The 14,661-nt window shown below is 40.7% G+C and overlaps 1 protein-coding gene across 1 annotated transcript in view; it reads right to left on the bottom strand.

Moving 5' to 3' along the window:
- Nucleotides 1-14,661, bottom strand: part of DNAH5 (dynein axonemal heavy chain 5) — a 187,602-nt gene that overhangs the window by 121,364 nt on the left and 51,577 nt on the right. Inside the window, exons 25-32 of the mRNA XM_037529755.2 lie at nucleotides 13,128-13,346; nucleotides 12,016-12,078; nucleotides 11,153-11,391; nucleotides 9,981-10,221; nucleotides 7,272-7,471; nucleotides 4,805-4,958; nucleotides 3,185-3,348; nucleotides 2,295-2,451 (exon numbers count right to left, since the gene is read on the bottom strand). Coding sequence (XP_037385652.1) covers nucleotides 2,295-2,451; nucleotides 3,185-3,348; nucleotides 4,805-4,958; nucleotides 7,272-7,471; nucleotides 9,981-10,221; nucleotides 11,153-11,391; nucleotides 12,016-12,078; nucleotides 13,128-13,346 — 1,437 coding nt within the window. The remainder of the gene's footprint in view (nucleotides 1-2,294; nucleotides 2,452-3,184; nucleotides 3,349-4,804; nucleotides 4,959-7,271; nucleotides 7,472-9,980; nucleotides 10,222-11,152; nucleotides 11,392-12,015; nucleotides 12,079-13,127; nucleotides 13,347-14,661) is intronic.

Raw genomic sequence — 14,661 nt, 5'->3', positions numbered from 1 at the left:
AGGTGGTCCCCCAAGAAGCCAGGGGTCTTCAGTGTCAGGGCCCTTCACGTGCATAGATCCTTCCAAGTCCACCATAGAAGTTTGTACCTACAATTTTACAAAATTTGGGACCCATAAACTAATTTTGCCCTGTTTATAGAAAACTTATGGCAGGAATAATCCAATTTTTTTTTTTAAAAAAAAAATCAATGCTATTTTAAGAGGCAATTGCTATGACAGAGATTAAAAATGAGAAAATTTAAATTCTCTTCAAAGAGACAGTGAGAACCTTCGCTCTAGACCCTGAATTTCCTGGGGTTATAGGAGAAGGATGAGAGGCAAACTTGGGGAGGAACTTCTGAGTGACTCAATCCCCTTTCTCAACCCACACATCCAGGAGATCCGGAAGAAACATGGACTTTAAGCCACGCAAATCCATCCTGTCTCCCCTTCCTCTCCACCACCCCCTTCATCAACACTTCTTGTAGCAGCTCAGCCTTTTCCATGTTGACTTTGCAATTGCTTCTGACACTGGTTTTCTGAAACCCCTTCTCTTTCAGCTCCTACACTTCGCCAGAGAATCATCCGTAAATAAATCGGGTCCCTGATGTTCAGATTGAAGCAGAACTCCATAGGAGGATGAACTTGGCCCACCTGTCATGGCCTCCTCCCACTGCTCTCTGTGCTTATCTCTACCCAATGTGGTGTAAATTGTGCCCCCAAAAGTTATATGTTGAAGCCCTAAATCCCAGTGCCTATAAATGGGAAACTATTTGGACATAGGCTCTCTACAGATGCAATTGAGTTAGGATGAGGTCACACTGGGCGAGGGTGGATCCTATTATAAGGACTAGTGTCCTTTAAAAAGAAGTTGATATCGACACCAAGATACAGACACAGGGAGACCATCGTGTGAAGACAAAGGCAGAGATTGTAGTGAAATGTCTATAACCCAAGGACACTGAGGACTGCCAGCTGCCCCCAGAAACTAGCAGAGAGGCATGGAAGATTCTCCCTTGGAGCCCCCCTGAGGAAGCAAGCCTGCTGATATCTTAGCTGGGACTTCAGGCCTCCAGAAATGTGAGCAAATCACGTCTGTTGTTTTGATCCAAGGCAGCTCTAGGAAGCTACACACTCTGATGTCCAGGCTGTCCACAGCTCCCGTGCCTAGGATACATGTTTCCTTCTGACCATGTGGGGTCTTCCCCTCTTGCCTGGTTATGTTCCACTCACCTTCAACAACCAGTTCTCCAACCGTGCTCTCCTGCAGAAGTCTACTCCCAGCCCCTTACACTCAGGGGAGGCTCCTGAGAGGCATTCCCATGAGCCTTGTATTTAAATGAGTATAACAAGTCAAACATGATCGAGTCTGGTTGCCAACTATCCTTGAGTGTTGCGCTACACAAACAGTGGCCATATTTATGCGCTCTCTTCTACCTCGACCCCCTGACTAGCGTCATGCCTGATGCATAGCAAGAGCATGGAATCAAATGAGAGGCTTGAAATTGCCGACAGTGGGGAGCTCCGCCACTGTTGTCACTGCCCCTATACGTTCCAGTTGTTTCCTTCTCTGGCTTCTCCACCAGAGCACAGCTCCTGAGGTTGGTTTATTCCCGGTGCCAAGCACAACACCTGGCAAATGGTAATTGCTCAACAAATGCAAACTGCATGCTATGATGAAGAGAAAAATGATATCTAGGGTCTGCACAAAGCACCAGGTGGGTCCATCATTAAACTGAAAGGGTTACTATCCTAGGGAATTGGGGTGAAAGGGTGGCTTAGACAGTGTCTTCTAGCTGTCATGCAAATGTATTCTTCCTCACATCCAGAAACCTCTTTCGGACCCCTGAGAATGCCATGATCCCAGAAACTTGTTGGGAATGTAATAAAGAAAAATAGTTTCAGTCAAGCATAGTGAAAAACAGGAAAGACCATCATGCCAATAACCTCTGAAGCCTAATTAAAACAAGCAAATCACTATGGCAATTATGTGAATCGAGGCACTATTTTTTGAGTAGTGGGTTTCTTTGTTTTGTTGAATAACCAAAGAGTTAACTTAGCATGAAAAACCATGAAAGCTACATACTAGGCACCCCTAACCATGTTTAAACCACTGATTATTCAAATCTGCACTTTGGATATTAAGAAATCAGAATTTGAAAGCAAATTGGAATCCAAAGTGTATTTTTAGTCACTGGCTGACGTTAATGGGCAAGAAGAATCTTTTATAAACCTGGTATTAGAGAACAGTTTGATAAAGACGGCCAAGACTCTAAAATAATCTTCCTGCTGACCAGCATTAGGATTAGGCCAACCTTTTCATGGAACTTGACGGTTTTAATGTTGTCAAACACATTCAGCAAATGGGCTTGTATAGTGTGGGCATCTGATGCCTGCCCCAGGATCTCCAGAAGGGCAGGATCTGAGACAAAGAAGAACCGAGGAAAGCAAAGTCGTTTTTTCTCCAAGTATCTACATGGGGAAGAAAAAGATAAACTTTATAAACACAACAAGCTGGTCTTCTAGGAATAAATTAATCTGGATGGGGATTAGGGGGAAAGACTTTGAGACAATCTCATGCTCCTGCTCAGCATTTTTCATTTAGTTTGGCTGTTACTATTTTTTGCCCAGCAGCATTCCATATTCAGAAGGGGAAACAATTTGTTCTTTCCAGAACAGGAGGGAGAATTTCTTCATTTATCGCCAATGTAGTATATGCATTAGACTTCAGCAGGGAAGCCTTGTATTTTGTTAAGAACAGGGGGAAAGTACATAAGCCGGGGCACGTGTCTGTGTTAAGTGACAGGTCTATTAAGCTCTGATTTCTGTATATCTTGAGTGTTGAGTACATTCCATACTGCTCATGTAGTTCTTGGTTGACTATAATAAAATATTTTGGTTTTTCAAATGTTGGTCCAGAAGGACATCAGAAAAATAGGTATATAGATTTAAAAATCAAACACTACGAGAAATGTTTGTAAGATCTTTCCCCAGAGATGAAAACAGCCTTAAGTCTCTCATTCCGACACCAGGACAAATCTAGAAAGTGTTTGGAGAGAATAGTAGACTCCAAACTATCTATCTAATCTGTGCAGCCATGCTAGGCATGAATAAAGTCTTAGAAAGGAAAACCAGTTGGGCTGGTACCCTTACTCTGTCCACTCCTTTCCATCTAGCAGGTAAGAAGGCTGCACAGGGAACTTACCCAGTGAGGGATTTCTGGCATATTTCCAGCTGGTCCAGCAAGTGTGGCAAGAGCTGCCCCAGTGTCTCATCCCCGACACAACAATGAATCACATTTGGCATCTCGTGCGCCCGAGTCATGATCTTCACCCAAGATTTATCTATATTGGAAAAGCGCTTGGCTTCCTGTGGGAACAAGGTGATAAAGCACAGTTGGGGTGTCTGTGTTCTTGGGGCCGAGACCGCACCACTGCTGCGGTCAGAAATCTGAGCAGCCCTGTACTCCAGCCACCAACGCCTGACATCACACATGTACCCATTCTCCTGGGGCCTTTTGCCACATGCAACTCCTTCTTAAAGAAACTTTAGTTCAACCCTAACATCCCCACTATGTTGCCTTAAAAAAAAAGGAACAGGTGCAAAAATAATCCTAAGAGACTATTTGGGAGGGAAGGATGGGTCTGATTGTTCCACCAATTATCTGTAAAAGAAATGAATTTTCTATCTTTCGAGTTTTCTACACTGGACTTCGAATTTGTATTTAGAAAATTAAACAAACATTTGAAAAGCAGAACATTAGTTCCAATATAAGCCTAATATTGGGAACTTTTTTAAAATAGAAATTTTTCAAGGAAATTGGACACTGTAGAGATTATTTTCAGAGAGTAGAATGATTTTTATTTTCTTCCTTCCTTAAACATTTCTGTATTTTTCCAGTGATCACATATTATCAGCTGTAAGAGCAAGGAATCTCTCCTTCCATATTACATGTAGAAGTTTCCATTAAGTCCAACTTGAAATTCTTCTTCGCTCACTAAGAAGAAAAATATGCCCACATACAAAAGCAGGAAGAGACAATATAAATATATTAATTTTTAGCGTGTGGATCCATTTTGCTGATGGCCAAAAAAGGAAATCAGCTCCCATATCTGTCCTCTGTAATTAAACTGAAAGTCAACCTGGTGCTGGGGCACCAATGAGGAGAACACACAATATAATCGTGCTTCCAAAGCTCGGAGATGTTAAAATGTTATAATTTCGCAAACAATTTAAGATAATTGAATAAGAATCCTTGAGATTTGGTAAAAATGTTTTTTTTTTTTTAAAGCTTAAAGCACACTCCACATCTACCTAGCGAGATGATTACAATTTGATGAGAAAACACACTCAACATTTTCAGAGGACCTTTTGTTTGGGAGATTTTTTTCCTGCAGATTTCCACCCCTGCATTTTACAGTACAGATATAATTGGGTATATTGTATGGTGCGAGCTATTTTTAAATGTCAGTAGTAGATGAACAAATTATCTTACCATTGTCAAGATAACTGCTTCATAATTCTACGCTGTTCCAAATTCTACCTTCAAATTATCTGAAGTATATCAATTATACAGGTTTTCAGTCTTTGTTTTTTAACCCTCTGTTTCCATTAAAACCTCACAGTTTTGTCCATTCTCTTATTTTCAACCTCCCCCTTTTCCACAATTCCTCTCTCTCAACAGTTCCACAGCAACACCAAAAAGTCTGGGGAGGAGGTGGCTCAACAGAGGTTGAAATATCACATTTTTAAAGTAATTGATAGTTATTAGGTGGTTCTCTATGTTTAAAAACCTGCTGTATAATCGTAAGGAAAATTCTAAAACCTTGGGAAGCTGCTTGGCAATGTCTCCTCCCACGAAGACAGCTTCTAGGTAAATCCACAAGTTTTGCACCATCATCCAGTTCTCGATGATGTCTGTTGAGTTGGAAAGGTACTGCACCCATTTTTGAATCTGGGTTTTGAATGGCATATTGTACCTAAAATGAAAAATATGCTCAGCATTTGGTGTTTTGTTTCTATTGTTGTTATTTTCAAACTAAACAGATTTTTAATCCTAATTTTTGCCTTTTTCCTTACAAATTTGATTACATTGCTAGCTTTTAAAAATGATGCTACAGAGTGATTTATTTACCACCATTTACTGGGCATTGTTAGACTGGTTTTTCCCTTTCAGTCCAGAGACAGAGTGGTGGGAGACTTGTCTTCAAAGGGGCAGGTCTGGCATTGGACTTGACTCCATTCAGCTTCTAGAGTGATAGAATTCTGGTCATTGTTGCAATGGCCAAGAAAGTAATATTGTCTCGACTGAATTTCTGTGCCTATGACTGGAGTCTATGGCTTTCATACCACACAGAGCAATTAGAGAATCATTGCTGGGATCCACACAATTAATTGAATTTCCAAATATGATAAGATCAGGACTCTCTCTTCATCCTCTCTTCTTCTGGGGCTCTTTCCAGATCCCATCTATTCAAGTCCATCCCTCTCAACTTTGTGGGTATTTACATGAGCATGCATGGACACCCTGAAGGCCTCTTCTCTTCCTTTTTCAGTTCAGCCAATCTTCCCCTTTTTCTTCTGGAGATAGAAATGACCTCAGTGGTCTCCTGATGTCTTTTTCTTCTTCTTTATATGTAGAACTTCATTTCTGCTGGGCCAAGGAGCTGCCCAGTGAATATACTGAATTTACCAGCCTCCTCTGCAGCAATGTGCAAACATCAATAGTTCCATATCAATAGTTGTCAACCTTAGCAGCACATTGGAATCATCCAACAAACATAAACTAATGATGCCTGTCTGGGTCCCACCTCCAGACTCTCTGATTCAAACCAGCAGGATCTGGCCTAGGCATTGAGAGGTCTGAGTTCCCTATTGGTCTAGTGGATAGCTAGGGTTGAGAATCACCTTCTAGAGGAGATATAAGTGTCCACGCTCCAACCTGACCCATGGACTTAGGTCTCCTTTTCCATGAGAGAGACTCAGACGTTGGTCTTGTTTATGTGATGTTGAATATGGCACTTGCATTATCTGCAGACCAATTTCACCCTAAACTGTTTCTCCTCTTCTCTCTCCTCTCCCTACCAATCTCCCTACTTCAACAGAACAAAAATTGGAAGTCTTCTCAAATATCGGTCATACATGCTAGTGAATAAAATTTTAATTTCTGTATTCTTAATTTTTAAACAGCATGTTTTCATATTCCACCCATATTTCTGTGGGGTTTATTTATGCCTTTCACCAGAAGGTAGTTCCATAGCAACAGAGATCTTTGTTGTATTCCCTCGTCTGTGCATAGCTCCTATAAGCACACGTGGCACAGAGACAATGCTCAGTAAATATGTGTTGCATATGTGTTCCTCATGCAACTGTCTGTGGATCAGATGACATTAGTAAGGAAAGTGCCCCATTCCCAACACAAGTCATTTTTATTTAATTTACATGTGTGCCTTTTTTACTTCTCCCCAATGTATTATTTTTTATCTATTCTTTCACTACTGGGTATAAACAGTAACCAAACTATTAAATCTCACACAGTCCTAAGCAGCTCAGACTCAAGATTACTAATGGTCTAAATCTCCAAGCCTAATTTGATATTATTTTACTCGTTTCAAAAACTTAAATGTACACATAAGTGGATAAGGAGGGATTTTTATTGAAGTAGTGTTACTAGTTATTACTTCCAACTTTAAATTACTGAAACATATATACAAAGGGAATAGAATGATATTTTGAAGATAGAAAAGCATCTCAATGGGGTGCTCATTCTACACAATCCCCATATATTTGAGAAGATCCTGGTGAGCAAAAAACTATTCAAGAAAGAGCAAAGGGAAGATGAACAAGAAATGCAAGTTGACGAGTCTATGACTTGCAGGTCCAAAGCATGCAGCTTTGCTGTGCTGCCAAAGAGAAGTGCTACACTGGTGTTAGCCTGGGAGGTTGATGCCTCTTTATGAATTAAATTCATCCTCTATCTTCACCTCTCATCTCATTAACATATGAACACAGCTAAGATTTTTCTAGTCCATAGACATTGGCATAGGAATGTTGTGCAAAATCCAAGTGGCTGCTTCCATGTTGCATGGTTTTGTCCAAATGATGGTTTCACCACATGCCACAAATAGAGGGAAATGAAATAAGTAAAACCAAGGCTAAAATTAAAACAAGGATTTTAAAATGTTAACTAAATTGTATGAAGGGCATTGATGAATTTTTTTAAATAGCTCTCTCTTGAAACATTTGTTATTATGGTTCTCAATTGTCAGGAAAAGGGTCAACCATGTGCCTACCTGTTGCTCAGGAGTGAGCTCAGCAGCATCAAGCTGTCCTCCATGTTGGCGATGATTTCTGAGGTGCTGTCTCCTCGCAAGAGGAGTTCCCCCCGGGTCTTAAAGCTGCCAAATGTGAATGTCTTGCTGTCCCATTCACTTATCACTTGCTTAAGCTTCTGCTCAATGTCTCTCTCTTTCACAGCACTGATACAGATGTCCTGTTAAAATTGCAAGGTCTCACTGTATTACATGAAAGTCACTCAATTCTCTTTACTAGTGTAGTCTCAGCGGAGGGCCTGTCGTCACTATTGCCTTCATGTAGATAACAAACACTTCTATTTTCAGATCTCAAATGCAATATAATAAATGGCATGTGTGTGCAGGGAGATATAGATTTAGGGATAAAGATGAAGATGAGATATTACTAAATTACAGAACCTTAACTTATAAAATTTCCCACAAGTATTCCAGAAAGGATGATGAAAAACAAGGCATGCAACAATGGAATACTATTTATTCAGCCCTGATAAAAAAGGAAACTGTGCCAAAGCTAAGATAGGTCAGACAAAGGGCACAACATTATATGGTATCACTTATGTGTGAAATATAAGGAACTGGACTAAAATAAAAGCACAATGGGGTCTCCCTGGTGGCACAGGAGTTGTGACAGCGCTGTCAAGCTATGGCCAGCCACTGCAGCAAGAGTTTGAACCCACCCCACTCCCCACCCCCACCGGCCAGGGAGCTGACCCACATGGCTGACCCACATTTCAGTAGATCTGCCTGCTCTTTTTTTTTTTTTAAAGATTTATATATTTATGCATACAAGAGCTGGGGAACAGGCCAGAGGTGTGGGGGTGGGGGTGAGAGGATTCACCAGAGACAGACTGGGGAGCAGAACAGGCAGACTTGCTGAAATACACTGCTGAGGGGCGCAGTGGGCCAGACAGGAGAGGTCTGCTGCGCCATATGAGTAGCTCCCTGGCCGGTCGGGAATTGAACTCGTGCTGCAGAGGCTGTGTATAGCTTCATAGGTTGCCTCTTAACCCTTGAGCCACCAGGGAGGCCCCAGATCTGCCTTTTCTGCTCCCCACTCTCTCTGGTGAATCATCTCACCCCCTGCACCTCTGGCTTGTATGCATAAATTCAAGCCAGTTCTTGTATGCATAAATAAATTTATCTTTGGGGGAAAAAGCAGAATGGAATGATGTTTACCAGGGGTTAGGTGGAGGGAGGGTGGGAGAGATGTTTAAAGGTGCAATACCTGCAAGTAGAGAAACAGGCCCTGTACCTAATGCACAGTGATTACAGACAACAAAACTGTATAATAAACATTCAACTAGCTAACAGACTAGATCTTAATTATTCCCATCATGAAAGAAATCATAATTATGTGACTTGATAGATATGTTAACTAATGCTACATTAGCAATTACATTGCACTATATAAATGTATCAAATCATATGTTGTACATGTTAAACTTACTCAATTGTTATGTTGATTATACTTCAGTTTTTTAACTTGGGATAAAAAAGACCTGCAGTATCTTTATAACTTTTGAATATTTGATCAGATTCAAAACTGACTTCATCTCTGATTCAGCTCTAATGTCAAATCAACGTAATATGGGGAAAGAGGATTAGCAGAAACTTGATCCGTTCCGAGTCGTCCGCTCACTTTCCTAGTCTCTGCAGCCTTATCTTCTGACCATGACTGAAGCCCTGTCCTCAGCCTCTTCTCGTCTCACACCACTCCCTCCTAGGTGAGCACACCTACGCCCATACAGTCAGTGATCTTTCATATCTGCAGGCAAGACCCGTTTACTACTGGGGTTCTCTGCATGGATATATCAAGGTGACTGCAAACACAATCTGTGAAATATCAAATTCATGCCCCAAATCAAACTCATAGTCTTTGCATCTGATCACTCAACCTGATTCCCTCCCAACTTTCCCTACTCAGGGACAACCATCATCATCCATCTAGATCTCCTGGCAAGAATTCCGGGCTTCATCCTTAGCTCCTCCCTTGTTTCTCCTGCCATGTTCCCTACAGGCCAAACTCAACCCAGTTTAACCTCCTAAAAATCTTTCTTCATCTAGTCATGTAATCCCTGCTCAGAACATCTCCCAGATGGGCCCCAATGCTTCAAAGACTGGAATCAATTATTACCCTATATGTCAGTCATCCTGATCTTCCAGTGGTTTCCCAAACATACCTCAGAACTTTGTGCATGATGTTTCATATGCTGGCTCTATCATTCTTACACTTTCCAACCCTTTTGCAATTTCCAACTCTGTCCCCCCACCACACGAATACATTCCTTACACCTAGAATCCAGGAACAGCTCACCCACTTTCCCCACCCTTATCGCCCTTCCCTGACCCCAGAAAGGCCAAGTCCCTTCATCATAGGCTCTTGTAGACTAACATACTTTTCCTTCAGTGATATTTGCCACAGTTTGTAACTATACCCTTATTTCTATAACTATTTGATTACACATATCACTTATGATCTATGGGTACAGTGGTTCATCCTGTGTCTCCAGCACTCAGCACAGAACCTGTCACATAATCATTTGTTGAAGGAATGAATCACTGAATGCCAGGAAGAGAGATTAATTTGCCCTGACCTAGTTTACTAGCCCAACATTCCATAATGTAGGCATACCACCATATAAATCCCCGGCAACCTTCCCATCTTGCACCCCGTTCTTTCCACTGTACCTCTATTTCCTCTTTGTATTTCAGAAGAGGTGCCTCCATGATATTTCTTAACTTAAAGGTTTCATTGCCCACATCCAGGCTGTGCCCGGTGAGAGCAGTTATCTTCGCCCAGTGCCTCTCCATCATGGCCTTGCTGGCCATGTGCTCCAGCAGAGGGCAGCACTCGCTGAAGTCATCGATGGTCTTCTTCAGATCCAGAAAAGCCTGCCAGTCCTTCAAGGCCCGGGGCAGCTTCCGACACCTGCACAGGGAGATCAACGGGACAGGCCATTGGATATGATTCCAGACGTCTCCAATCCATGCCTTTCCAAGTAAAAACCAGTCACTCAAATACCAATGAGGACTCAGAGAACATCTGTAAATAGACATTTTATTACAATTTCTCATCCCAACCAGAAGGGGTAATTGACTAAAAGGCATTTCTGCTCCCTGGTGGTGCAAGGGGTTAAAACGCAACCTATGAAGCTGTCCGCAGCCACTGCAGCACAAGTTCGATCCCCGGCCAGGGAGCTAACCCACATGGCGCAGCAGACCTCTCCTGTCTCGCCTGCTGCTCCCCTCAGCAGTGGATTTCAGTAGATCTGACTGTTCTGCTCCCCATTCTGTCTCTGGTGAATCCTCCCCCTGCCTCCGCACCTCTGGCCTACACCCCAGTTCTTGTATGCATAAATAAATAAATCTTTTAAAAAAATAAAAGGCATTACTATAAATGTTAGAGTGCCTCCAATTTCAGTTCTGCAAATATGTATTAAGACTCTTTCCCAGGTACAAAACACAGCAGAGTGTACCAAGCTGTCAACCAAAAAATATAACAAATGACCCTTCATTTTCTTTGTGTTCAACACTTAAAATGATGTAGAAAAATCACAAGCCTCTTGCTTTTATTCCAGGAAATCATCTAACATAAACTTCGAAAGTTTGATTGGTATAATACAAATTGAGATCGGCTCCCTCCGAGAAGACTCTCCAGATTTAAAGGATGTGCTTGTCTCACTGTGAACACATACAGGTGATTAGTAAATAGCACTTGACAAGGGTGATGACAATGCACACGAGCACGCAGTGTGGGGCGCTTTCGAAACATCTGGGTTGAAAGAGAACTTGACAGCCTATTAAAGCAGAAAACATTTCTGGTTCCATAGCCCTGCACATGTAAACATTTCATTTCTCACCTGTTCTGGAACTCTAAAAGTTCACTGTTGATTTTTTCAATATTCACTTCTGACCAGAGGATATCATGATAGCTATTTACGGTGTCGATGACGCTGTTATACAGGGTGTATATCTTCTGTAGAAGATTTAGTTGCTTTTTTATTTCAAGAAGCTGAGGATACTGAGTAACTGGCAGTCCAAAAAGCTCTTCTCCCCCACTATAGGTGATGTATTTCCGATAGATATTATCAAATTGATTCTAATAAAAACACAAGTGAAAACTCATTAAAATGGTTTCCACCTGGATGGATATGCAGATGAAAAAAAATCGACAAATGAGCAAATATGTATGATCTCTGAGCACGTGTAAATGGGAATTCTAAAGTTTATTTGACTATTGAAGCTTAATTGATTTATTTAAGTTTAACTGATTACATATAAACCAACTCTAATTCTAACTCTGCAAAAAACACATTTTTTAGGGCCTCCCTCGTGGCGCAGGCAGGTGAATGCAGTGCTGTGAAGCTGTCCGCAGCTTTTGCAGCATGGGTTCGATTCCCGGTCTGCCAGGGTGATATCCACATGGCGCAGCAGACCTCTCCTGTCTCTCCTGCTGCTCCCCTCAGCAGTGTATTTCAGTCAATCTGCCTGTTCTGTTCCCCACTCTCTCTCTGGTGAATCCTCTCACCCTCCTGCACATCTGGCCTGTACCCCAGTTCTTGTATGCATAAATAAATAAATCTTTAAAAAATACACATTTTTTTAAATATGTATAATTTATATTCTACAGTAGGCCCTTCCATATTAAAGGGGGAAAAATGTATGTATTTTAAATACATTAAGGTATTGGTTGCTTAGAAGTCATACAAACTAAAAAGATCACCTGAAACATGATAAGCCTATCACTAGCTTCCTGGGGTTTCAAGCCACTGGCCATTGGTCCATTCTGAAACAGAAAATGAAACATAAAATAGAATGAAGTAAGCATGTTTATAATTTCCTGAGGTCATAGTACCTAAATATCAAAGCTACTTTCAGGCTCAATATTTATATGATAGGAAATGTAATTTTTTATTTGCAAAAAAAGGACTTAGGAAAGTGACTCATTTGGAAATAATTTCAAGTCTAAGGAAAATCAACTTCTATAGCTCAAGAATATTTGAAGGTTAAAAATATATACTATTATTTCTTAGGTGGCACAGGCAAAGACGGATCAATATGTACTTTAGAAGTACATATAATACCAGATTTTTAACTAAAACACTGGAATCTCACAGATTTAGCCACTCTGGTATCAACTTGTAAGTTAAACCATAATCTTTATATCTCAACAAGTCATATACTATAACATCTTAAACATGTGGATTTCTGAATAAATCTTCATCCATGAAGTTAAAGTTAGTACATGGATCCTATCTCCTAACTTCATTAGGCGTGAGCAGCTTGTTAATAGGTGCAAATTTTATTATATAGTCTACATATTTCCCTTCTATCACACACCATAACTGGTTAGAAATAGATCTCATCACACAGCATAATATGCCCAGTAGAAGTTCTGCACTAAACCATATATGTTTGATTAAAATTCTGCCTTGTCCATGTTTGTGTCTTCAGCACGAAGGATAGTTCCTGACACCTGCCGGGTATTCTACAAAATTTGTGGAACCAGAGACTGCTGTGAGAACGACCATTATAATTATATGTGAGTAGTATTTGTCTACAACAATTTAGAAAGCTATCAAACAATTTCAGTAATAGATTAATGATATAATAGGAATAACATTTTAATTTTCCCATTTCTTACTGAAAGTATTCTGGGAGAACTCCAGCAGGGAGGGGCTGTGAAAGGGAAATGCCTTTACTCTCATGGAAATAGAGTTCCCATTCTTGGGGAATTTTATTGAATTTGACACATAATCTTTAAGTGACAACTCCATTTTGCAAGCCCTCGTCTCTCTCCCCTGAAAATACACACCAAAATGGCTAGAGTCATACCAAATCATAGTCAGAATAGAACTGCTGGCAGTCCTGGAGGAAGACCTCCACAGTGCTAATAAGTTCTTTCCTAAAACCAGGCTGCAGTGAGACTAATTCATTTTGGACTTCGCTGGCACGTGCCAGAAGCTTTTCCCAAGCGTAGTGCAGAGTATCGACTTTGTCCATCTCTTCCTTTGCTATCAGGAGTCCATATTTGTTAAGCAGGGCATAGGATTCCTACATAAAAGAAGAAACATTTACTTTCTGCCATTCAGCCATTCAGGTGCATCAATCTACACACAGACATTTAATAAACCATTAGAATGTAAAGCAATGGGGGAACTTTCCTGAGAGTTCTAGTTTTCCCACCTGTAAATTGGAAAAGCTTAAATGAGCAACTAAGCACCAAGCTTCCTTTTCTTCATCTAAAAAGTAGAAAATTCCCAGCTTTCACAGGATTTTTGTGAATACCCAAAAATATCGCTTTAAATGCACTTTGAAAACTATAAATCATTATACAAATAAAAGATATTTTTACGTAGGCCCCTAAATTATATTTGAAGACTGCAAAATTCATATCAAGCAATTAAAAACATAAAACTATTTAGCTACTAATGTTAGAATAGCGGGCCTCCCTGGTGGCGCAAGGGGTTAAGCACCCCACTATGAAGCAATCTGCAGCCTCTACAGCACGAGTTCGATCCCTGGCCAGGGAGCAACCCACATGGCGCAGCAGACCTCTCCTGTCTCGCCCGCTGCTCCCCTCAGCAATGTATTTCACTCAGTCTGCCTGTTCTGTTCCCCACTCTGTCTCTGGTGAATCCTCTCACCTCTCACATCTCTGGCCTGTATCCCAACTCTTGTATGCATAAGCTCTTGTATGCATCTTTAATAATATTAGAATAGCAAAATAAATCAAGGTTTTAACTCTATCCATTTCTCTTTGTTTTGAAGAGGTTCTGATAGCAAGAATAGGAAGGAGTTCTTAAATCAGAGCCTGGGTCAGTCATTGCCCTCAAGATACAAAATCTGCTCTGCTCTCTTGTCTAGAAGATTATAATGAGACAAAGTTTGGTTTTCAGGTTTTCACAGTAACTTGAAGTTTTCCAAAATTCAAAGAGTAAGCCCAAATAAAATGTGTGCTGAGAGCATAATCCTAACCATCAAAGTGTAAGTCCAGACATTCAGGTTCTGGTGTGATGAAAGACTATGTTTTTAGGTCTGGCGTTGTTCTATGCTGCAATTAAACTAGTTTAGTTTAAAAGAACAAATATAGTGACCCATTGTTGATAAAACATTTCATTTTGGAAAAATAGTATGATGTAATATAATTACAAAATTAATGTGCAACACTAATCAAATTGCTTCTTTAAATCTTCATTTATTTGTGTATAAATTTGGGATGCAGTAAGGTGTACGCAAGTTAATATGGAATTAGTACATGATTGGGCACTGTTAGCACCTCACCCAGTCCTGTTCACCACTTTGTATTCACACCCCTGCTGCTGGGCATGTTGGCTGGAGCTACCTTCTTCCACAGTGCTTCACTAGA

The sequence above is a fragment of the Talpa occidentalis genome, unplaced genomic scaffold (assembly GCF_014898055.3).
Source record: "Talpa occidentalis isolate TD23 unplaced genomic scaffold, MPIMG_talOcc4v2.1 talOcc4.6, whole genome shotgun sequence".
Taxonomy (NCBI): domain Eukaryota; kingdom Metazoa; phylum Chordata; class Mammalia; order Eulipotyphla; family Talpidae; genus Talpa; species Talpa occidentalis.
This window is presented reverse-complemented; position numbering and strand designations above follow the sequence as displayed.